At 47.3% G+C, this 25,988-nt stretch overlaps 1 protein-coding gene across 3 annotated transcripts; it reads left to right on the forward strand.

Annotated features, from left to right (window-relative positions):
* The first annotated feature begins 687 nt into the window (after positions 1-687).
* Positions 688-25,125, forward strand: nub1 (negative regulator of ubiquitin-like proteins 1). 3 transcript variants are annotated; one of them, XM_084049210.1, is made up of 15 exons: positions 688-754; positions 2,671-2,789; positions 4,255-4,422; positions 5,098-5,162; positions 5,322-5,386; positions 5,851-6,015; positions 6,268-6,356; positions 6,828-6,934; positions 15,247-15,433; positions 16,121-16,228; positions 17,927-18,079; positions 18,669-18,815; positions 20,154-20,234; positions 24,595-24,781; positions 24,988-25,125. In XM_084049210.1, the coding sequence occupies exons 2-15, from the start codon at positions 2,676-2,678 to the stop codon at positions 25,110-25,112; spliced, it is 1,761 nt and encodes a 586-aa protein (XP_083905336.1). In that variant the 5' UTR covers positions 688-754; positions 2,671-2,675; the 3' UTR covers positions 25,113-25,125. The 3 variants fall into 3 exon arrangements, with proteins under 3 accessions (XP_083905336.1, XP_083905337.1, XP_083905335.1); XM_084049211.1 differs by having other exon boundaries at positions 697-754; positions 2,674-2,789; XM_084049209.1 differs by having other exon boundaries at positions 733-760; positions 2,674-2,789.
* The last annotated feature ends 863 nt before the right edge of the window (positions 25,126-25,988 follow it).

The following is a 25,988-nucleotide window of genomic DNA, read 5'->3' on the forward strand; positions in this document are numbered from 1 at the left end:
AAAAAAAAAAAGTTTTTTTTTTTTTTTTTTTTTCAACTATCAACTATCAACTAACAAGGTCGACTAGTGGTTATACTAGTCGACTAGTCGACTAGTCGACTAGTTGGTGAAAGCCCTATTATGTACTAAATTATAATTTATCTGACACTTGGCGAGGAGGCATAAATGTGAGCATTGGGATGGGGGTCATCCCTATGTTCCCCGGGTTCCATGTTCCCCCACTAAGGTTAGGGTTAGGGTTAGGGGGAACATAGGACCCGGGGAACATAGGTACGGTCCCTTGGGATGTGGCTTGTGAATGACATGCTAGTGTGAGGGAAGTGGGCCATCAGTCTGTTGGGGGGGCTTTTATTTTAATGTTGTTTTATGCTTCTGCTTTTCTTCTTTTGCTTTATTGTTAAATTAGTTGTACTTTTTCTGTAATTATATTCTTGTTCTGGAAAGAACTTTGAGCTGCATTTCATGTCATAAAAGGTGCTATACAAATAAAGTTTATCATCATCATTATTATTATCATATTATTATTAAAAGGTTGACTCAATCTAGCCCCATTTGGATGGAGCTAGACTCAATCATGCTTCACCTTGTGAGTATAATGGTTCAAATGGGTTTGTCCTCGTACGGCCGCCGTAGAGCATGCATCAAGTACGTAATGTCACGTGACGGGAGGATCACGTGACCAAAACAACAAGCAGAAGGAAGAATCAGCTGTGCGAGCGACGTGAAGAAAACAACAACAACCAACAAACACACGGTATGTGTGCATTTGTGTGTTGCGCGCGCGCGCGTCGGTGTCCCTTCACTGTGCTTGTCTCTCTCTCTGTGTCTGTCTGTCTGTCTGTCTCTCTTTGTGTGTGTTTGTTTGTCTCTCGCTCTCTTTCTCTCTGTCTCTCTTTGTGTTTGTTTGTTTGTCTCTGTGTGTGTTTGTTTGTCTCTCTCTCTCTGTCTTTGTCTCTCTCTGTCTGTCTGTCTGTCTGTCTGTCTCTCTCTCTGTCTGTTTGTCTGTTTCTCTCTCTCCCCCTCTCTTCCTCTGTGTGTGTGTGTGTGTGTGTGTGTGTGTGTGTGTGTGTGTGTGTGTGTGTACGCGCGACTGTGGTCACTGAGTGTGCGTGTGTACTTGTGTTTGTCACTCACTACAGTACACTGTGTGTGTGTGTGTGTGTGTGTGTGTGTGTGTGTGTGTGTGTGTGTTAAATAGCTCTATAGACCAATTATTTGTTTACCAACATTGAGACTGGATGCACAGGTGATTGTTTCACGCAATCAATTCTCAAACTGTTGTTTTGGGCTGCACCCCAACCCCCTCTTGTGTGTTTTTGTTTTGATTGTATTGCTGTATTGTTGTATTGTGCTTTCTGCTTTGGCAATGTAAACGTATGTTTTCTCATGCCAATAAAGCGCTTTGAATTGAATTGAAATTGTTGGCTGTTGAGGCGCGTCCTAGCGAGACCTGATAGAATGGGTTTCATTGCGCGCATACTGGTGGTTGCGTGCATACTGGTTCTTATCAGTGTGACGTCGTCTGTTAAGGGGTCTATATTGATTTAGACTCTAAATCAATATAGACTCCTATAGAATCAATACAAACCCTCTAAATTTTAGAGGGTTTGTTCAGTAAGGGGTCTCCTTGTCTCTCCAGCTCTTAAGTAAGAGGATAACAGGATACAATCAAATTGGAAGTGATGACACAAATAAAATACAGACACAATAGGAACTGGAACACTATGAAACCCAAGCTGATAAATGGGTTCTCTCTTGATTGGATGAAATTGGTGTCCTACTATGCCTGTCACAATTATTACATAATCGTCTAATCCCAATTATTTGAGATAATCGCAATCATTTTCGCATAATCATTTCCATGTTGAAAAATGTTCACACCTTTTTCAAATATAAAAAAAGGTGCGAAAAAAAAGCAGAAATAGATTATCTACAAGCTTACAACGCGAAGCTTGTAGATCAGCTATATCTGCTTTTTTTTTACGTGGAATTATTAAATATGTCAATTTCTTTGTAGGTTTCAGTTATTTGTCATATCTGCCCTGTGCAATTTGTTATTACGAAGCCTAAAAGGCTTCATATGTTCCAATGTTTGATGTCAAACACACGATTAAATCGTTAATCGCAATTATTTGAGTGACAAATAATCGTCAACTTAAATTTGTAACCGTGACAGCCCTAGAACCACCTGAAAATGTCTGGTTGAAAAAACTCTTTTTATGCCAAGGACCCCCAAATGAATTTATAATTGGCCGCGGACCCCCCATCTGAAAATGTTTTGTGCCAGGGACCCCCAGAAGACAATATTCTATGCATTTGATGTATTACCTTATGTTTTCCTTGCTTAATGTAAGTCACTCTATTTAACACTGTTACTGAACAAATACTCTATAGCAATGATTACTATCACAATATAGAGCTATTTAACACTGTTACTGAACAAACACTATAGCTGTGATTAGGGCCTACTAATAGAATATAGAGCTTTAACCTTTTATCTGTTTGTGTCTCACCTGTGACCAACAGTGACCCTTGTTTACCAAACGAATGTACGACACTAAAATAAATGGACATTGTGGGGAAAACTTTAGTAGAAAATTGCAGATCGTGAAGCATTGAGAACCGCTGTGTCAGGTACTTAATCAGCTTCTCTCTCTCTCTCTCTCTCAGCAGTGATGTCAGAGGAGAATCTTGAAGCTAAGCTGAAGCAGCGTCTCAAACAGGAGAAGGTTGAGTTATGGAATCCTCCCTTTACCGACGACACGAAACCTGGACTACAACATATGCAGGTGTGTAAAACCTAGACCCCATCACAGGCAGGTGTGTAAAACCTGGACTCCAACACATGCAGGTGTGTCAGAGTTCCGTGACGGAGCCTTGTTTACTCCAATAATGCTCTTTTTATTAAAGTCTCTCAACAACAGGTCAAGTCCAAGTCTCAAATAAATGTCTCGGCAAGCAACAGCTGCATGAATGAATACACATCTAAAGACATCTATACGACATATATGTTTGGGAGCATCGGCATCCTAAAGCTTAGAGGAGCGAGTTTGTGACCGAAAGGTTCCCGGTTCGATTCCCCGGACCTGCAAAAAAAGAAATCTGGGCGAACGCTGAGAATTATAAATCACAGTATGATTGGAAAACCAGTCAGATAGAAGGTGCACTGGTTTTCACCGATGGAGGCGTCTGAAGGGGACTTGAGCCACGAGAGGCACCGCCAAGCGAGCTTAGTCGAGCGAGTCGCCGTGCCAAGCGTTGCAAAGTCACCTCAAAGATGGTTAATTTATGAAGATAGACCATCCCAATTGTAGTCACTAGAAGCAAAATGGTAAACAAATGTGTTGCTGGGACAGAGAAAAGTTGATAATAAAGTTCTCCTGATTGGTCTCAGAAAAAAAGGCTGCCCCACCACGGGAACTCGAAGAAAACGAGCACTCCTTTTTCATCTGACTGGTTTTCCAATCATACTGTAACACATATATATATATTCGTCATCGGTAGGCAGGTTTGGTAGCCTGGCACCAGCTGCTGAATCGCTAGCCTCACATTCAGGGTCTGGTGACGCTGTCGAAGGCAGGGTTTTCTCGGTTGAAAATCTATCGGTCCGATAGTATAGGCTACTCACAGGTTATAATGTAATAAATAGGCAGTGGGTGCCGTCCGTGCGTCTGTTTGGGACAGCTTTGGGAAAGTTGATTAAGCATTTTTGGGAATCTTGTAGCTTTCCAGTTGAAGTGGTAAAGTTTTAATGTGTCCACCTTTATGATTAACATCGTGTTTCACCTGGATGTGACAGTCGCAGTGTGGATAGCTGTTGAGAAATCTTTAGGCATTCGTGTTTGATATTTCATACATTTCTTTTCATCTGTATTTCATTTGCCAACTTTTAAAATCGGTCTAAACCGGCAAATACCAAACTCTGGTACCGAGATCACTCTGTGTGGACAGTGCACGAATAAACACAATGATTAGTACATCCATAACATGATTTTTAACATAACATTCCTAAGACACTAATTCGATGACCGGGTCATCGAACAATAGGAGACTCAGTAGGAAACTGAATTTAGTCTCCACCGGTCATCAAATTATTGGATTAGAAATGCGACAAAAACAAAAGAATCTCCTTAAATTCAAGGCTTCATGGGGTGTGAAATTGATAGATAATCATTTATGGATTCTCTCTCTCTTCTCCCTTTGTGCCGTGCATGCGTGCGTCTTTGTGTGTGTGTGTGTGTGTGTGTGTTATAGGAACTAGCAGAGCGCTATGCCTCACTGCTGTGTGTATCGGTGGTGCAAGTAGGGGACGCTCTAGAGCTCATCAGAGCCCAGGCTGTCCACAGAGGAAGAGGAAACCAGACCTACAGAGAGACCAGCGTCGCCACGCTGGAATTACTACTACCTAGAGAGTTCAGGAAGGTACTGAGTACTTTTGCTACAATACTAGACTTAAAGTTATAGGGTTGGGATCCGTAACCAGACCTGCGAGGCGCACCGTAGCGCCAATCCACACCAAACTTGGCACACACACTGTTCAGGGGTCTGAGGGGGTTCCAGGGGGTCCCCAGCAAAATGAGCTAATATAGCATCACATCGACTATTTGAAAATAGCCCATCTACAAGCTCACATGCAACACGTTGTGAGCTTGTAGATGTGATAAATCTAGAAGAAATTACACATTTGGGGGTCCCTGCCACGGCAGGAATTTCACGGAGGTCATGAAGGCCATGGCCTCTGTGGCCCCCTCTGTTTGAACCTCAAAAAATGACCTTAGCGGCCTTGATGTAACCTGACCCTGCCAGAGGTGGCGGTATTGAGTAACCAGGTTCCTCAAGACAGCTGAAACAATGTGTGGAGCAAGCTGTTTGGATCTGGTAGCGTCAGGTTAGCCTTGATGGCGGTGCACACTCTTTTGTTGAGATTCACTCTGCTACACCAGTGGGTCTCAAAGTGTGGTCCTCATGGTTCCTTGAGGGCGTTCCAAATGACCCCTTATGGTTGTGACCTGACAAATGTTTTCACTCGTGAGAGATTGGTTTTTGGTTTGATCTCTGGAGGGAAATAAAGATTTAACGATTATTGTTTGTTTCCAGGAAGCTAAAAAGAAACATTACCTGGAAACTAAACTGGATGTTCTGGCACAGGAAGTCATGGACAGGTACGCACACGCACGCATGCATAGTGAGAGAGTCAGATGTGTCTCCATTCAAAATAGTGCATTTTAATCGTTATCAGTTGATAATGTTAAAGAGTTAATGGCCATGAAAGAAATTCAAAACAATAATCTCTCTTATCAATATGATTGGTTGTTGTTTAGGATCGCAGAGGAATACGGACTGAAATACATCAAACTGATTCTGAACGGAAGAACTGTGTCAGCTGGTGAGCACACACACACACACACACACACACACACACACACACACACACACACACACACACACACTTCATTTGGGAGAAAAAGAAAGCGGTCAGTCCTGAGTCAGTCACCACACTATAAAAAACACACACCACAGAAATGGAACAGCGAACAGACAGAAAGACATAAGAATAACTTTAGCTTCGTGCTATTCCTGGTTGTAAATAGAAAGAATTCCATTCCCCCATAGCAATCCACACAGACCCAAGAGATACGAGGGAAGACAGACAGACAGACAGACAGACAGACAGACAGACAGACAGACAGCACTTCCTATGTGCATCTCCCAGCTGATTTAGCCAAATAATCATTCAACCGATCACTTCATCCTCGCACTATATAACAGTAGACGACCAGAAGGTTAGAAACAACAGTAAGATGATGGTCTTGAAGCTCAGTGTGGTGTTGTGGTGCGTATGTTTTGTAGATCTGCGTTTGGACGACCAGAAGGTTAAAAACAACAGTAAGGTGATGGTCTTGAAGGTCAGTGAGGAGGACAGGAAGCGTCAGATCTCTGAAGACCAGAAGAAGAAGAAACAGAAACATGACTTGGAGAGAACCAGCAACGCCTTTACCATCCTATCTGAGAGAGGTCTGTGAGATCTGTTTTCTGATCTAATCTAGTGTACTGTAAATGATTCACCGTCCTCTCTGAGATAGGTCTGTAAGATCTGTTATCTGATCTAATCTGAATGATTTTGTGTGACACTCGTATAATGAAGTGGGTCAATAATTTATGGGGAAAAAACACCATTAAAAAGTTGAAATATGGAGATGCAAACAACAATTGGAGCATACTGTAATAATATGAATGAATAAAACTAATAAAAGTGTGTTATTGCAGACGGTACTGATGATCCAGGCTCCACCCCCTTCCTGGAGATCGCTGACCAGAAAGGAAACCCATTGAAGATCCCCCACCAGGAGAAGAAGGTTGTGTGTGTGTGTGTGTGTGTGTGTGTGTGTGTGTGTGTGTGTGTGTGTGTGTGTGTGTGTGTGTGTGTGTGTGTGTGTGTGTGTGTGTGTGTGTGTGTGTGTGTGTGTGTGTGTGTGTGTGTGTGTGTTTTTGTATTACTATACCTGTGAGGACCAAACGTTCCCACAAGTATAGTAGAATTTGAGAAATAGATTTTGTGAGGATTTTTTAAATCTTACAATTAGGAAAAGATTCAGGTTGGTGTTTAGGTTCATGGGTTTGTGGTTAGAGTTTTCCCAATGTTATATTTTGTTATGCGTCACACACTGAAAAAAAAAAGAACCCTACCGATCTACAAGCTCACAACGCATCCCAGCATGACGCGTTGTGTGCTTGTAGATCGACTGAAAATAGATGGAGAAATTGTAATACACACTTGTGTGTGTGTGTTGTAATACACACTTGTGTGTGTGTGTGTGTATCTCCAGGCATTGATCGTAGCAATGGGTCTACATGAGAAAGGTCGCGCTCTGATGAAGAGGAAGCTCTACGATGATGCTCTGTGTCATCTGCTACAGGCTGACCAACACTTTGGGTCTGTCTCTCACATACATACACACACACACACACACACACACACACACACACACACACACACACACACACACACACCCCCACCCCCACACACACGTTCAACCAGATATTAGAACAGTATTAGTCAAAGTCACACCAAAGGACACGTTCAAATGTCAAGTCATCATATTCATGTCAAACAGCCTCTATAACACCTGTTATCAATCTCTAATCTGTAATACTTGTATGTATGGCAAAAGACAGTATATTGCATATATTGCCTTCGCTACGACAAACTGGCGTCATGTCACGTCATAATTGTTTTTTTCATGTTTTTAAGCAGACATTTTTAACTTTAATCTTTGCTTCTGGGAGTCCCTGGAACCAATTATTTTGAGACCGCGGGGTCGGCGGCCAAATACATATATTTTTGGGGGATCCTTGACATGAAAACATTTGAGAACCACTGATATAGCAACATTCGTTTTTCATAAAACTTAATGGGTTAAATTGATTTCTTGTGTCTGTGACTAACCCGATCTCACTCGACTTAGTATACATTGCACGGATGCATTCCGTGCATTGACAACTGGAAAACTATAGGTTACTTACGTAACCCCGGTTTTATAAATTGCGAACGAGCTGTTCACATATGGGATCAGCGCCCCCTGGCGATGATATACAGAAGCTTCACATTAACTCCCTCGGGCCAATCCTCATTGGCCCGGTGGGCCGTCAGTCGCTCTCCGGAAAACCCTCCCCCGAGGGTATAAAGGACCCGGAAAGCGGAAGTTACGTTCTCTTTCACACCAGCTTCCTTCTGCCGAGCAAAAAGAAGGGTGTTTTTGTGAACAGCTCGTTCGCAATTTATAAAACCGGGGTTACGTAAGTAACCTATAGTTTTATTACATTGCTCTCTCACTGTTCACATATGGGAGACATAAACCCCCTGAATGTAACCGCAAATCACGATACCCACAACCTGAAGGGGCGGGGCCCACGGCATCCAGGTGCCAACAGACCCCCCGGGTCTGAGGCAGAGACCAATACATTTAGTGGGGCCCTGACAGACCGTAGTCTGCCTTATAAACTAAAAACCAGGCACAGCCTGTCTAGTTAGTGGGGGGCCCTGACAGACCGAAGTCCGCCTTATTAATCTAAGGCCCAACCTTCGGCCATCAACACTAAAGTAAGGGGCATGAACAGATTGTAAGACCGTTCTAAGCACCTAACCACCTTCAGGTGGAAGCCACGCCCAGAACCGTGTGCGCCATAGAAGACGACGCCACGTTCAGGCTGTAGAAAACGGCGAAAGTCGAAGGAGACGACCAACTCGCTGCCGTGCAGATGTCCTGAATAGACACTCCTTTGAGGAGGGCCCAGGACGTCGATACACTTCTAGTAGAGTGCGCCCTCAGACCCTCAGGCACTGGGGCCCCCCTACTAGCGTACGCCAGGCGGATGGCCTCCACAATCCAACGGGAAATTGTGGACTTAGTCATCGCCAGTCCCCCAGGCCCAGGGCCCAGGGAGACGAAGAGCTGGCTGGGGCGGGTCAGGGCCGCAGTCCTCTGGACATACAGCCGCAGGGCTCTTACTGGACAGAGACAGTGTAGCCTCCTATCCTCATCTGAGGCAAAAGGAGGCGGATGAAAAGCCACCAACTCAGTTGGCATAACCACCGCCAGGTGGTTTTTTGGAACGAAAATCGGGTTAGGTTTGAGGACAACCCTGCTGCCATCACCAGCGAACCTCATGCACTCCGGAGCCACCGAAAGAGCATGCATATCGCTCACCCGTTTCGCTGTTGTCAGCGCAACCAGGAGCACCGTCTTGAACGTGAGGAACTTTAGTTCCACCGTCTCCAACGGCTCAAAAGGAGGACGAGAGAGTGAGTCGAGCACCAGGACCAAGTCCCACGTGGGAAACAAGGATCGTGAGACAGGATGTTCACGCAACGCGCCCTTCATGAACTGGCACACCAGGGGCTGTTGTCCCACGGTTTTCTTACCAAAACCAACATGGTTGGCCGAGATGGCCGCCAAGTACACTTTGATCGTCGAGAAGGCATTCCCGAGATCCAATCTATCCTGTAGGAAAGTCAAGACGTCAGCGACCGAGGCCTGGAATGGGACCACGACCGGGGACCTTCCCAGACACCACTCCTCGAACACACTCCACTTTGCCCCATAGACGGTTCTAGTGGAGAGTGCCCTAGCGGCCTGAATAGTGGCCACCACCCTAGGTGGCAGCCCTGTCGCAGTCAGATTGTCCCTCTCACAGGCCAGACCCAAAGGTCTAGGTCTGCAGGCCTGTGATGATGAATCTCGCCCCCGGCCTGCTGCAGCAGGTCCTCTCGCAGCGGGAGGGGCCAAGGCCGCTCGTATAGCAGGGGAGCTATCTCCGACCTCCAAGTGCCCCCTGCCGGAGCCACCAGCAACACCGTCAGGCCTCGGAGCCTGACCCGTTCCAGAGTGGGATGGATCAGCTCCAGTGGAGGGAACGCATAAAGCAGCCCCCCTGGCCATTCGTGCGCTAGGGCGTCCAGGCCCAGCGGGGCCTGACCGCTCATTGAGAAGAACAGTGAGCACTTCGCGTTCTCCCCTGATGCAAAAAGGTCTACCTGAGGCCGTCCAAATCTGATCCAGATTTGGTCCGCCACCGCGGGGTGCAGTGACCAGTCCGAGTAGCGAACCTTGCCCCTGGACAGAAGATCGGCACCCCTGTTCAGAAGTCCAGGTACATGAGAGGCGCTGATTGATTTCAGGTGCGTGTCGCACCACAGTATCAGCCTCCGTGCCAGACCGTCCAAAGTAGGAGACCTCAAGCCTCCCTGCTTGTTGATGTAGGCCATGGTCGTGGTATTGTCCGTCCTGATCAGAACGTGACAACCCCCGACGTGGGGCCTGAAGTGTTTCACTGCCAGAAAAACCGCCATCAACTCCAAGAAGTTGATGTGGGCGGTCCTCGTATTGCGGTCCCACAAACCCCTGGCCGTCCGGCCTTCGCAAGTTGCGCCCCAGCCGGTCAAGCTGGCATCGGTGGTGATCATCTTTCTCGAGATGACCCTCCCCACCGGGACGCCCTCCGATAGAAAGGAAGGTACTTTCCATTGTTGGAGGGATCGCATGCATTCCGCGGACACCGTCGTGCGGCGAGAGCCCTGAGTGGCTGGGATCCGGAGTGAGCCCATCCACCTCTGAAAAGGTCTCATGTGTAGCCTGCCGAGGCGCACTAGAGAGATGGCCGAGGCCATAAGCCCTGCCGCCCTCATGCAGACCCTGTACTGGACCTTGTGTCCCAGTTGAAACATGGCCAGACACCTCAGGAAGGAGGCTATCCTCTCCTGAGACAGGCGAGCCCTGAGAGAAACCGCGTCTAGATCGATACCTATGAAGGTAGCCTGATGGGACGGAGTGAGCACGCACTTTGCTAGGTTCAGCGTGAACCCCAGGGAGGTCAGGTGCGACACCACCAGGTTGGTATGGTGGCACGCTTCCTGGCGCGAGGACGCGCTCAGCAACCAGTCGTCTATGTAGGTCGCGACGCGGACACCCCTCCGCCTCAGGGGAGCTATCGCTGCCTGAGTGCATTTCACAAACACCCTGGGACTTAGAGACATTCCGAAAGGAAGGACCAGGTACTCGTACACATGACCCTCGAACTCGAAACGCAGGAATTTTCTGTGCGGACACTGCGGAGGGTAGATAGGGATATGAAAATAGGCGTCCTTGAGATCTATTGAGCTCCACCAGTCGCCCTGGCGGACCGTGCGTAGTAACGCTGCTGCCGTCAACATTTTGAACTGAAAGGTTTTCAAATACCTGTTGAGAGCTCTCAGATCCATGATGGGACGTAGCCCCCCTCCTTTCTTCTTGACGAGGAAGTATCTTGAGTAGAAACCTAGACGGCTTTCTCCCGGTAGTACTTCCCGCACGGCGTTCTTTAGCAGGAGTGATGCAATCTCCTCTCGTAACGTTACCGCCGCTTGGCCACTCGCGTGTGACAACAATACTTTGTTGGACATGGGTGGTTTCCTGGAAAATTGCAGCCTGTAGCCCCGTGCTATTGTGCGGAGCACCCAAGGGTTGGCGTCGCATTCTTTCCATCGCTCGATGCGGAGCGACAACGGATTCGGAGGGGTTATTATTTGTGTCGGGTGTACGAGCGCCGCCATCTTTGTCGTGCTCGTTGGCTCGGCAACCCTCTTTGTTGTTACTCCTGAGTACGCATGCGCGGCCAGTGTGAGAGCCTTCGTCTTGGCTGTTGTTAGCCTGGTTAGCATGCTTGCTGCTACATGAGGGCTCATGCGCGCCGCCATCTTGGAAGGCGTCACGTGTTCGCTCACAGCCAATGTGTGCGCCAACACGTGTTTCCTCAAAATGGCCGACTCTTGTGACAAAACAACAACATTGGGGCCTAGTCTTAACTTGAGGCGTTTTGTGGACCAAGAAAAATTTTGGCGTGACCCGTGTAGGAGATGACGGTTTTGGCCCGCCATCTTGCCTTTGTTGTGTCCCCCGCTCACCAGGGACCCCTCGTGAGGGGTCCCTGATGAACGGTGGCTCATTAGTACTTTGGTTGTGCTTTGTTGTATTTTTTGGTTGTTTAATACAGAATCTGTTTTCATAACAACATTTTGAACAAATACAGCAGCAGGTGACACAGGAACATGCACATTCACAAAATCGTGTTTCATAAAATGTACATATGGGTGTGTGTGCTTCTTTGCGGGGCTTCGGGAGCGATCGAACGCCGTCTCCACTCGCTCCGTCGAACATCTCCTCCTCTTCCTCGGTGAGCGTGGATGGAGGCCCGTGGCCACAAAATCCAGTCGAAAATCCCCCGTCTGGGGGGAGAGGGAACCGGGGGAGAAATTGTCCCTGCTCACTTGGCAGGGTTGGACAGTGTCATTTACCCTGCTCAGCGCGGCGACCCCTGTGACTGCCTCTCTGAGGCCGGTTGTTGGCGGGGCGCGCGCGGCCACGGTCATCGTCCCGACGTTCGCGCTGTTAGCCTCTGCCAGCGGCTGGTGGAGCAGAATGGGACTGGTTCGGGCGCGAACCGGTCTGACGGACCTGTGGCATCCTACCCCTAGTTGGCTGCCGCGAGGGACGGGTCTGGGGCCGAGAGAGAGGTGGTCCAGAAGGAGCCTGTAAACAGGACATGGCCGCCTCGTCCTGGGCTTTGCGTGTCGCGGTGCTTTCTTGCAGATAATCCATGGCGCCATGGAAGAGGTTGCCGGCGGTTATCTTAAGGTTCTGGAGGTGCTTTTTGTCGTCCGGGCCTTTGAAAGAGACGTGATCCAGCCAACGTCCTCTCTCGTGAGCGACGCACATTCCCAGGGCTCTACCGTTCCATTCGGTAGTATTCTTATTGAGGAGCATAATCTCCCGCTGGAGGCGTCGCATCTCAGCCATTTGTTGTGATGTAGCGACATCTCCCGCCTCCGTCATAAGAACCATCAGGGACCCCTGTAACAGAGCAGCAGCATTGAGGGCCCTGGCGCTTGATGTTGTTGCCTTGTAGACCGCCCTCGTGGCAGCGGATCCAGCAACGTCCTTCTCGGTGGTGAGGCACGGTGTCTCCTTTGTTGTAGAGAAGGGCGCCTTCTGGCTGCGCGGCTGGCTGTGCAGCATAAAAGTGGCCAAACTACGGTCCATGGGCGGGAAGGCCGAGAGGCCGAGTTCGCCTGCGCCCGCGCAGTCGATCTCAAAACGCAGCTTTTTTGGATCGGAGTCCGGAGCCAGAGGAGAGCTCCAAGACGCCGTGAGGCCGGCGGCGAAGCCCTTCGCCAGGGGAAGTTTACATTTCTTTGGGACCTTCTCCTCCACGGAGCCCAGTCCCTGCCACTCGGAAGCGCTGGCGGGGGCCACCTCGGCCTCGTCCGCGGGCCATCTGAGGCCACATCTCACGGTGGCCAGTTTGTAGATCTCCAGCAAAGGAGCCTCGCTCATGTCAGGCGGGGGAGGTGCAGCTTCAACCTGGGCTGTAGCCGTCTCCACCATTACCGTAGGTACAGCCTCGGCGAGTGGCGTCGCAGGTAGCGGTGGGCCGATAGCTGGGAGAGGAGGGCCGCGGTCCTCCGTCTCCAGGATGACGACCTCTCCGTCCCCCTCGACCTGGTCAACGACCTGGTAATCATCACCGTCGTCGTACTGTTCCACCTGGTAGGTGGCGAGGGTCTCGTCCTCACCGTCATCTCTGCCTGAGCACCCGCTCCTCGCCGGGGAAGAGTAGTGGGAGCTAGCTCGGTGAGGGCCGCCGCTGTGTTCCGCTGCGTTGTCTCCCCTCGCGGGAGAACGGGAGCGGGGACCGATTGATTTTAACCCAGGTCTGCGTCCGTCCCCTCCGTGGAGAGAGCGATCCGGTGGGTCCAAGGCCCGGGCGGAGCCGGCTGCTGCAGACGGGCGAGCCCGGCGAGAGAAAGCCTCCTCTCTGGCCGTGTAAGCGGCGGGCTGTCTGCGGGAGGAGAAGTAGCGGGAGGCCGCGTCGTACTCCTCAGGCTCCTCGTACGTGGTACGGGGAGGAAGGTAGAACCTCTCGGCCTTGAACAGGCGATTCTGAAGCTCCGATCGGTGGAGGCTGGCACAGTCAGAGGACCTTGGAGGCTGCTCGTAGGCCGCGGCGTCCGCGTGGGCGAAACCCAGGGAAATGATGCAATGGTCGTGGGTGTCCCACTCGTCCAGCAGCTGGGCACAGGTGCGGGTGCTGCATCGGCGACGGGGGGGTAAATCCATGGCGGGACCCCGGTCGTGGCGATCCGTCGCGGTGGGAAGAGCACGCCGAGACATGCTGATGAAGAATGAATGAAGCCAAGCCGGCCGGCTAGGCTAAGCTAAAAAGCCGGTAGGCCTGAAAGCTAGTTAAGCTAGGCTAAGCTAGCTGCAGCGTCCGCTGTGTAGATCGAGGAAAGAGTTTTCCACTCCGTGGAAGGGAAGGGAGAGTAACGAGCTCCGGGGACTCTCGGTGGACTGAGAAACCGACTCGTCGCTGTCGAGATCGTCGAATTCCCCGCAGGCTCGTTCTGTTTTGTAGATGTGATTGTAGTAGCTCTGTGTTCATCGAGGCAGAAGAAGCGAAAGAGAACGTAACTTCCGCTTTCCGGGTCCTTTATACCCTCGGGGGAGGGTTTTCCGGAAAGCGACTGACGGCCCACCGGGCCAATGAGGATTGGCCCGAGGGAGTTAATGTGAAGCTTCTGTATATCATCGCCAGGGGGCGCTGATCCCATATGTGAACAGTGAGAGAGCAATGTAATAAAACCCGAAAATCCGTGCATAGCCGCCTCGCATCTCCCCCATTGACTAAACCATTTCGGAGGCGCGCAGTCTCAAGGGAATTGGAGCCACCAGTTTGCGACCAGTTTGCAACTGGTTACGCCCACCGCGGGACTCGGCGTACATATCAGAGCATGTGAGCGGAGCGCGAGCGGAGCGGTGAGCGGAGCGACGCGATTTTGACGTGAGCGCGGAGCTGGTTATAAAAAGGTTGGAGCGCTACTCAGAGCGAGGACCGCCTCCCGCTCCAGGCCGCCCTCGCGGGGGCCGCGCACCGAATGTTTGAGCATGCCCGGTCGCACGGACTCAGAGACACACAGACATCCGCAGTGCACAGCGCAACGAGATGTCATTAGAATTTCTACTTTCTTTTTCTTTTCTTTTTTTTACTGTTGAGCGACCCGGTTTGAGCGGAGCGTGGAGCGAGATTTGCGCAAATCAACGTGAGCGAGGAGCGACGGGGAGCGGAGCGCGGGGGGGTTTAACATGAGCGAATAGCGAGCGGCATTTCAGCCCCCTGGAGCGCGGAGCGGCATTTTCACCCGCTCCGCTCCGCTCACATGCTCTGGTACATATGCACAGATTTTCGTGTTTTCTAGGCGACTATGCACGGAATGACGCGCACTGGGTCCGTGCAATGTATACTACATTCTGTGAGATCAGACTGCTGTGACACATGGGTTTAGGAGACATGGCACAGCCATAGCTGCGTCCCCCGGTGTCATCAAATCAAGGTGTCCCCAAACAAGACATTGTCTTAGTTCTACTGGATCTCTTCTCCACTAGTCCCCCCTAACAATTTAGTCTAGCTTTTATTATTTGATGAAAAACTGTCAATATATTTATTTAGTCATAGTTTTAGTCATCATAGCTTAGTTTTTATTTCATTTTAGTCAGTGAAAGCAGGTAGCCGACAAACATTTTTTGTCATAGTTTTAGTTGACGAAAATTAACACTTGTTGACTGTGTGTGTGTGTGTGTGTGCGCGTGCGTGCGTGTGTGTGTGTGTGTGTGTGTGTGTGTGTGTGTGTGTGTGTGTGTGTGTGTGTTCTAGGACGTGCGACTCAGCTCTGCTGAGTACAGTAGATAACTATGCAGTACTGCAGTTGGACATCGTGTGGTGCTATCGCGCTCTGGAGGCGCTGTCCTGTCTGGACGATGGCAAGCTCCGCCTCCACAGGGCGGAGGAATGTTTCACACAGTGCTACGGAACACAGTACACACGCCTAATAAACATCAAGGTAAAACACACACACACACACACACACACACACACACTCACACACAAACATAATACACACACACAAACATATATAGACAGTAGTGATCCGCTGGTCTGCCCGTTGCCTGCAGGCCCAGCCCCAGACACAATTATCGTGGGGCGATAAAGTAAAAACAAAACAAAAAATAGTTTTGACAAAATCAAGAACCGGTATAACATAAAAAGAGATATCAACAGGGATACAACAGTTATGATTCACCAGGGACGTGCACAGATAGACTCTAGGTGGTGCTAGAGCACCTGCCCTTTGCCCTCTTGATCAGAAGTGCCCTTTTGAAAAAAAGAAAAAAAAAGTTTTTTTTTTTTCAGTTTACAGCAGGGGTCTTCAACAGGGGGTCCTCAGAGTTACTACAGGGGGTCCGCCAAGTCTTTATGTGATTTGATTTTTCTTTTTACCATAACCACTCGAAACCTAGCATCCCTTTTCTGAGGAGAACTTTAGCCAAAAATAGCAGATCTACAAGCTCACAACGCCTCGCAGCGCGAGGCGTTGTGGGCTTGTAGATCGGCTATTTTTGGCAAAGAGGTATAGGTGTAGAGGGAAAAAAGAGCAGACCAAGTAAACAAAAAAAAGTATAATTTACTTGAGCGCACGCCACTGTGATTCACAATAGTTCATGATACAATCTTCTCTGTGTGTTTTCAGGGGAGTACAGGTAAAGAAGAGGTGTTGTTCCTACGTCTCTACCTCCTACAGAGTCTGTTGTCCTACATCGATGGAAATGACGCTCTGGCCAGAGACAAACTACAGCAGGTATATCTTGAAGGGATATGGACTTTTGACACACAAATACACAAAATTAACCATGATTTAATTCACCTGTGTGATTCCCATAGCTCATGTTCCTCTATGCACACGCCCACAAATCAAACATTAAATGAGCATATCAAAGAGAACATAAACGATCTACATACAGTACACACAGTGCATAAGAGCAGCAGAAACATTGTGTACATGAGGTTAAACATAAGGTGTTAAAGTGGTTACACATCGGTTAGTCCACATAGCAGCAGGTACAGCATGTGCATGATTAGACATGAGGTACACACACACACACACACACACACACACACACACACACACACACACACACACACACACACACACACACACACACACAGGTCAGAAACTTCACAGGTAAACATCCACACGTCAGGTGATAGGTGGTGATCAGATCTTGTTCAACATTCTGATGGTAGCCAGGTAGAAGCTGTTCATAAACCTGGTGGTCTTCTTGTCCTTGATACTACGGTAGGCCTCCTTGCCTGGCCGCGGTCGTAGCAGGGGGGTATGAACAGTTTGTGGCTGGGGTGGTGCCTGATCATTCAATGTTAGACTTGTTGAAAACACACGTCCCTGCCTCTGGTGACTGATATTGTGTGATTAGTGTTGTTATTCCGTTGTGTTCCAGGCAGCGGCGCTGTACAGCTGGCTGTGTGATTATACAAGTTATAGGCATTTAACAGACACTCTTATCCAGATTGACTTACAATAACCAAGGTATCACATACATAGAATGCAGAGAGACTAGTATAACAGGTAAACAATGAGTTTTAACATTGTGGTGCGCTGTCCAGGGTGTTTTAGGGAAGGGAGAAGAGTCTAGGACGTGTAGAACGTTGTCCATGGTGTTTTAGGGAAGGGAGAAGAGTCTAGGACGTGTGGAGCGTTGCCCAGGGTGTTTTAGAGAAGGGAGACGAGTCTAGGACGTGTGGAGCGTTGTCCAGGGTGTTTTGGGGAAGGGAGAAGAGTCTAGGACGTGTGGAGCGTTGCCCAGGGTGTTTTAGAGAAGGGAGACGAGTCTAGGACGTGTGGAGCGTTGTCCAGGGTGTTTTGGGGAAGGGAGAAGAGTCTAGGACGTGTGGAGCGTTGTCCAGGGTGTTTTGGGTAAGGGAGAAGAGTCTAGGACATGTGGAGCGTTGTCCAGGGTGTTTTGGGGAAGGGAGAAGAGTCTAGGACGTGTGGAGCGTTGTCCAGGGTGTTTTAGGGAAGGGAGAAGAGTCTAGGACGTGTGGAGCGTTGTCCAGGGTGTTTTGGGGAAGGGAGAAGAGTCTAGGACGTGTGGAGCGTTGTCCAGGGTGTTTTTGGGAAGGGAGAAGAGTCTAGGACGTGTGGAGCGTTGTCCAGGGTGTTTTGGGGAAGGGAGAAGAGTCTAGGACGTGTGGAGCGTTGTCCAGGGTGTTTTGGGGAAGGGAGAAGAGTCTAGGACGTGTGGAGCGTTGTCCAGGGTGTTTTGGGGAAGGGAGAAGAGTCTAGGACGTGTGGAGCGTTGTCCAGGGTGTTTTGGGGAAGGGAGAAGAGTCTAGGACGTGTGGAGCGTTGTCCAGGGTGTTTTGGGGAAGGGAGAAGAGTCTAGGACGTGTGGAGCGTTGTCCAGGGTGTTTTAGGGAGAGTGTTTTAGAGTCAGACAGCTTGCGGCTTCCCTATAGTTGTTATTCCATTGTATTCCAGGTGGAGGCGCTCTACAGCAGGCTTAGTGATGACTCCGAGAAGATGACTCAGTTGATGGCGATGGGCTTCAGTGAGAGAGAGAGCAGGCTGGCTCTAAGGGCGTGCGAGGGAGACATCCAATCATCTGTCCTGTACATCACTGCCAGAAGACAGGTAATGCACCCAAGAATTATGATGTTAAACCAATCTACAAGCAAGCTCACAACGCGCCGCAATGTGACACATTGTGAGCCTGTACATCTGATAATTTTAAATAGCGGATGTGTATAGGGGTTAAAGTGGTTGAACTGATTTTGATGCTATAGTAGCACATTTCGCTGGGGGCCCCTTGGAACCCCCTCAAGGACCCCTGGGGGTGCTATACTTGTGAGGGCCAGATGTCCCCACACGTATAGTAGAATATGAGAAATAGATGTTGTGAGGACCATTTTCCTGGTCCTCACAAGGAAATAGTTTTATATGGTTATAAAAAAGCTTTTTAAAGATCTGTTTACAATTAGAAAAATACTCAGATTAGGATTAGAAATTAGGTTTAGGTGTTAGGGTTTGAGTTTTCCCTATTTTATACTACCGGCCATGTCACAAACCGGAAAATAGCATGAGCTTGTAGATCTGCTATTTTTCCGCTTTAGGCTTACGGTTCAAAAAAGCCGCAAATGTTTCAAAATGGCATTCATACAATCGCTGTCCTAAAATGTTGATGTCCTCATAAGAATATAAATACAAACGTGCGTGTGTGTAGGAGCGTGAGGAGTTGAAGCAGAGGGAGAGAGAGAAGAGGAGGTCCAGGATGGAGTCCATAGCTTCACTCGCCGCCATGGGAATCAACAGAAGAGATGCTGCCAGAGCTCTGCAGCAAGCTGATGGAGACCTCAACACTGCTTACAATGTATGTGTCTGTCTGTCAGCCTGCCTGTCTGTCTGTCTACATACAGTCTGGTGACCTCCTGATTACCAAACTGTTTCCTCTAACCACTAGGGCCTTTGGGGCCTTTTCATGTCCCGTTTTAACCCATTAACACTTGCCCTGCCTGAATTATTTCAGATTTTTTATACAAGAGATTTTTCATTGAAAAAAAAAGTACTCAGGAGCTGAGATACAGAATTTTTAAGTTATAAGTTAACAAGGAAGTGGATAGGAGTCTAGATCTTCGAAAAATCATATCTCCTTGGTCTTTGGGTCAAAAAAATAAATACATTGAAAACTTTTTTTTTTTTTTGAAAAACGAAAAACTCGACCTAGGCAATCAAGTGATGGATTTGAAAAACGAGTTAATTCGATCTAGGCAATCAATGTGTTAAGACATGAGGCCAATTCTACAAATGCCTTCCAAATCAGTAGTTCTCACACTTTCAAGATTTTTCTAAAATGTTCAAAAATAGCAGATGTACAAGCTCGCAGTGCGGCACGAAGTGACGCGCTGTGAGCTTGTGTATCTGCTATTTTGGAATAGCCAACGCAAACTAACGCAGATCGATGCTTTCCGCATACAGCCTCTTTGTTTTCAAATGCGCTGTGCCCACTGACTGCCCCCCTCTGTTCGCTGTGTCCGCTCGCTGGGTCTCGTCTCAGTCTGCAGTGCTTGCCCCGGCGAGCTGGGAGAATACAATAATGAACCCCAAAACACGTTTATAATAAATAAATATTAGATGAGAATGTAATCAATTTATAATTGGACTGATGTTTAGAAACAAGCTGTGACGGTCACACCATACATCTCCATTTCTCCCCGACCAGCGGGGACACAGAGCGGCTCTTGAGGAGCTCTGAGAGCCCCCTCGGAGAGACGGAGACCCATGCAGTGTTCAAACTATAGCTAAATAAATAAATAAGCATAAACAAACCACTTCACATGAACAATGTTGGTGTAACTAAGAGATTTGAGGGGGAATATATATTTTATATACACAGATTTACAAATAAAAGACAAATTATGTTGAGGTCACTTCCTCATTTTGCTGGTCTGTTTGATGCGAGTGCGAGAGGCGAGCAGAGCTACTGCAAATGCCAATCAATCTGTGATATGCTCCGCCCTGTTTTCAGACTGTTTTCAGAGAGATCACGTGACCAATATTATGTAGTATCAAATATTATGTTTTCTGGCCATGTCATCTGTTTAATGTAAATCACTCTGAACATGCATGTTTTGTATGAGAGGAGCTGTTAATCAAGTTTATTATTATTATACTAATTATTGTACAATTATTGTTATTATTTTGTTGACAGATCCTGTTAGACTCCGCCCAGGCCAGCCAGGCGACCAATAACAACACCGGAGAGGCAGTCAGTGAAGAGAAGCTGTCACAGGTTGGTTCCTATGAACACACATCCATAAAATGCCTGGATTGATATATCGTCTCTGTCAGGTGGAAAACTTGTATGTCCAAAACTGTTACCTTTCAGGAAATGTAAAAAAAAACCTGTGTTCCAATGGATCCAATGTAGTTATTATTTAGTCACAAGCTCTTCAATATGGAACTCTCTCACACACACACGCACACGCACACACACACACACACACACACACACACACACACACACACACACACACACACACACACACACACACACACACACACACACACACACACACACACACACACACACACACACACACACACACACTTCAAGCCCAGGGGGGGGGGGGGGGTTCCAATGGGTCCCCAGCAAAAGTAGTTAACATAGCATCACAATCATTTCAACCACTTTATGTGGCTATTCAAAAATAGCAGATGTACAAGCGCACATCGTGCCACTTTGTGCCGCGCTGCGAGCTTGTACATCTGCTATTTTTGAGTAATTTTGAAAAATATCTAAAATGTTTGTAACATTTTGAATAATTCTGATTATTTCATTTCTGTACATAAATCTTCTCTTCTTAGACCAGTTCTATATGTCCAAAAAAGAAGGTTCGTTAAAATTTTCGGGGGATTATGAAAACTATACATTTTTGGAAACTTCAGAGTATAACAAATCAGAAAATACATGATTCCATTTGCGCAGAAGCCAATATGGTGGCCATCTTGGATTTTGAAAAATGGCGACCTTTGAATATTCGTTTTTCAATATCTCGACTTCTAGATTACATAGGATCTGGATTCTAGTGGCTAAATCTACATTTGTAAGGTCAGGAAATCCAATGGTGCTAATTAAAAATATTTACAAATGATCAATGGCACAGATGTGGGTCATAATCCTTGATTTTGGGGTAGTAGAGGCCCTAGGAGGGGTCCACGCGCGACTGCTTATTTTTTTTTCTAGTTTTGATTTTTGGCATCCATAGGACCTCTAATATTGGGATTTTGATGATCGCAAGAAAAAAAGTGGTCCCAAGTGTGTTTTTTTCAATGTTTTATTAACCCTATGAGACCTGCGGGATGGCTGGCTGGAACGCCGGCGAGACTGTCTTTCGGAGACTGTGGAACACTCAAATTTAGACGCAGCCCAAAGATAGAGATACCATTTGATTCCAGACAACCTCAGGTTTCCAATGGGACCAACCTTGTCATGCTACCGTGTCGGGAAGGGGGCTAAATACCTAATGATTCAAAGTTAAGACAACATTTTGGCCAGGGAAAAACGACCATCACCATTTTCCAAATGGTCCCTTGAGCTGTCACCTCAATATATGTGAATGGAAATGGGTTACATGGATACCTACAAGCCTGTACAGACATGCCAAATGTATGCCTATCTCATGCAGTTTTGGGCAAGAACCAGTGTTCTTGCCCAAGTGCATCTGTAGACCCCTCTACAGATGCAGTAGAGGGGTCTACAGATGCACTAGAGTGGTCTACAGATGCACTAGAGTGGTCTACAGATGCACTAGAGTGGTCTACAGATGCAGTAGAGTGGTCTACAGATGCACTAGAGTGGTCTACAGATGCAGTAGAGGGGTCTACAGGTGCACTAGAGTGGTCTACAGATGCACTAGAGTGGTCTACAGATGCACTAGAGGGGTCTACAGATGCACTAGAGTGGTCTACAGATGCACTAGAGTGGTCTACAGATGCAGTAGAGGGGTCTACAGATGCACTAGAGTGGTCTACAGATGCAGTAGAGGGGTCTACAGATGCACTAGAGTGGTCTACAGATGCACTAGAGTGGTCTACAGATGCACTAGAGTGGTCTACAGATGCACTAGAGTGGTCTACAGATGCACTAGAGTGGTCTACAGATGCAGTAGAGGGGTCTACAGGTGCACTAGAGTGGTCTACAGATGCACTAGAGTGGTCTACAGATGCACTAGAGGGGTCTACAGATGCACTAGAGTGGTCTACAGATGCACTAGAGTGGTCTACAGATGCAGTAGAGGGGTCTACAGATGCACTAGAGTGGTCTACAGATGCAGTAGAGGGGTCTACAGATGCACTAGAGTGGTCTACAGATGCACTAGAGTGATCTACAGATGCACTCGAGTGGTCTACAGATGCACTAGAGTGGTCTACAGATGCACTAGAGTGGTCTACAGATGCACTAGAGTGGTCTACAGATGCACTAGAGTGGTCTACAGATGCACTAGAGGGGTCTACAGATGCACTAGAGTGGTCTACAGATGCACTAGAGGGGTCTACAGATGCACTAGAGGGGTCTACAGATGCACTAGAGTGGTCTACAGATGCAGTAGAGGGGTCTACAGATGCACTAGAGTGGTCTACAGATGCACTAGAGTGATCTACAGATGCACTCGAGTGGTCTACAGATGCACTCGAGTGGTCTACAGATGCACTAGAGTGGTCTACAGATGCACTAGAGTGGTCTACAGATGCACTAGAGTGGTCTACAGATGCACTAGAGGGGTCTACAGATGCACTAGAGGGGTCTACAGATGCACTAGAGGGGTCTACAGATGCACTAGAGTGGTCTACAGATGCACTAGAGTGGTCTACAGATGCACTAGAGTGGTCTACAGATGCACTAGAGTGATCTACAGATGCACTAGAGTGGTCTACAGACACACTATAGGGGTCTACAGATCACGACAGTGGTCTACAGATGCACTACATGGTCTACAGATGCACTACAGTGGTCTATCGATACAGTACAGCAGTCTATAGATACAGTAGCTAGTCTATAGATGCAGTACAGTGGTCTTTAGAGGCAGTACAATGGTCTATATATGCAGTACAGTGGTTTATAGATTCAGTACAGTGGGATATAGATGCAGCGCAGTGGTCTAGGTGCAATACAGTGGTCTCATACAGCTATACTGTAGATGCAGTACAGTAGTCTCATGTAGCAATAGATGCAGTACAGTGGTATATATACAATACAGTGGTCTCTAGATACAGTAAAGTGGTCTCATATAGCAATAGATACAGTATGGTGGTCTAGATACAGTACAGTGGTTTCTAGATACAGTACAGTGGTCTCATACAGTTATAGATGCAGTCTCCTCTCCTAGAAGTGGTCTACTTTTTACAATAGGCAAAAATTACATATTTGTACTGCATGCAAAACACTGCATGGTTCTTGCCCAAAACTGCATGAGATAGGCATAAATGTGGCATGTCTGTACAGGGGAGGCTTGTAGGTATCCATGTAACCCATTTCCATTCACATATATTGAGGTGACAGCTCAAGGGACCATTTGGAAAATGGTGATGGTCGTTTTTCCCTGGCCAAAATGTTGTCTTAACTTTGAATCATTAGGTATTTAGCCCCCTTCCCGACACGGTAGCATGACAAGGTTGGTCCCATTGGAAACCTGAGGTTGTCTGGAATCAAATGGTATCTCTATCTTTGAGCTACGTCTAAATTTGACCGTTCCACAGTCTCCGAAAGACAGTCTCGCCGGCGTTCCAGCCAGCCATCCCGCAGGTCTCATAGGGTTAATAGAACATTGAAAAAAACACACTTGGGACCACTTTTTTTCTTGGGATCATCAAAATCCCAATATTAGAGGTCCTATGGATGCCAAAAATCAAAACTAGAAAAAAAAATAAGCAGTCGCGCGTGGACCCCTCCTAGGGCCTCTACTACCCCAAAATCAAGGATTATGACCCACATCTGTGCCATTGATCATTTGTAAATATTTTTAATTAGCACCATTGGATTTCCTGACCTTACAAATGTAGATTTAGCCACTAGAATCCAGATCCTATGTAATCTAGAAGTCGAGATATTGAAAAACGAATATTCAAAGGTCGCCATTTTGCAAAATCCAAGATGGCCACCATATTGGCTTCTGCGCAAATGGAATCATGGATTTTCTGATTTGTTATACTCTGAAGTTTCCAAAAATGTATAGTTTTCATAATCCCCCGAAAATTAGAACGAAATTACATATAGAACTGGACTATCTGGGGGGTCCCTGGCACAAAACCTTTTCAAATGGGGTCCGCGGGTTAATATAATATGTGTCAATGTGGGGTCTATTTATATTATTATTCTCCTTGACATGAAAATAATTGAGAACCACTGATTTAGAATATAAGAGTGTTGGCCAATATGTCACATGCTGTTTGTGTGTGTGGGTTATGCAGGAATTAAAGCAACACCCCTGGACTGTAGGGTTTTTTGGGTTTTCGTTTTTTGGCTTACGGTAAAAAATGGCTAAAAAACAACTAAAATGTCCTTCATAAAACCGCTGTCCTAAAATGTTGATGTCCTCACAAGTATCGTAATACAAACGTGTGTGTGTGTGTGTGTGTGTGTGTGGGCATAGTTGCTATACATGGGCTTCCCCAGGGACAGCTGTCAGACGGCTCTCAGATTGGCAGACGGCGACGTTCAATCAGCCACTCAGCTGCTGCTAGACAACCACGGCTTCCTGTCTGCAAGTCCCGCCCCTTCATCCTCCTCCTCCTCTGAGGAGCCTAGCCCTAGCACCTCCTCCAGTCCTGAAAACACAGGTTACACACACACACACACACACACACACACACACACACACACACACACACACACACACACACACACACACACACACACACACACAAAATAAATATATATATATATACATTTGTGTGTCATTCATAAAATCAGTTAAAATGTTGATGTCTTCACAAGTATAGTAATTAAAATGTGTGTGTGTGTGTGTGTGTGTGTGTGCGCACAGAGGACATGGTGAACGAGGTGCTTGACGACATTTCTCGCCATGAAGAAGAATACTTGGACGTGGATCTGGAAGAGGAGAGGGCGCTGATCACCAGCATCAAAACTTACCTGAACGCACACGCCTAATAGACACACACACACACACACACACACACACACACACACACACACACACACACACACACACACACACACACACACACACACACACACACACACACTGGAAGAGGAGAGAGCGCTGATCACTAACCTCAACACTTACCTGAACACACACTCCTAATAGACACACACACACACACACACACACACACACACACACACACACACACACACACACACACACACACACACACACACACACACACAGACACAGACAATCCAATTCAAACTTTATCGTACAATGGAGTCACGCATCGAGAACAGCCAATCTACAAGTCACAACACGTAGTAGATGCATCAAGCAATACTATAAAAAGCCATTTTTAACCTTTACTTTTTCTTTTGGGGGGTCCTGTGACCACTGGGAGATGTCTAATTCTAATCCCAACCTGAATCCTTTCCTATTTGTAAATTTAGCTTAAAAAGTATTATTTTTTAACCGTGAAACAACGGTTTCTCTTATGAAGACCAGCTAAATTGTTCTCACAATGTCTGTTTCTCTAATTACCCTCACAAGTATAGTATTGCACACACGCACGCGTGCTGAGGTTAGTGAATCTGTTGGGTTTGATCCCATATTAACTCTTTGACTGCCAATGATGAGATGTCTCATCATATTTTGCTATGGCCCACTCTGCCAATGACGAGATTTTGTGTTTTCTGCCCTTTCCTCTGTTTCCCCCCCCCCCCGATTCGACGAGACTTGGATACGTCTTTTAAAGCGATCAGGGGATCCATCATACATAATGTTTTTCAAAGGTTAGTAAAAACACTTGAAAATCGCTGGCAGTGGCGTGGCAAAATTATGTTTTATTTCTGGCAGTCAAAGAGTTAAGAGACTTC

The sequence above is a fragment of the Gymnoscopelus microlampas genome (assembly GCF_963454915.1).
Source record: "Gymnoscopelus microlampas genome assembly, chromosome: 22".
Taxonomy (NCBI): domain Eukaryota; kingdom Metazoa; phylum Chordata; class Actinopteri; order Myctophiformes; family Myctophidae; genus Gymnoscopelus; species Gymnoscopelus microlampas.

What these genes read in the sequence shown, in the direction of transcription:
- nub1 (XM_084049209.1), top strand. An exon ending in CTGGACTACAACATATGCAG is followed by an intron (nt 2,790 to 4,254) that starts GTGTGTAAAACC and finishes TGTGTGTTATAG; the next exon opens with GAACTAGCAGAGCGCTATGC. An exon ending in CTCCAGTCCTGAAAACACAG is followed by an intron (nt 24,782 to 24,987) that starts GTTACACACACA and finishes GTGTGCGCACAG; the next exon opens with AGGACATGGTGAACGAGGTG.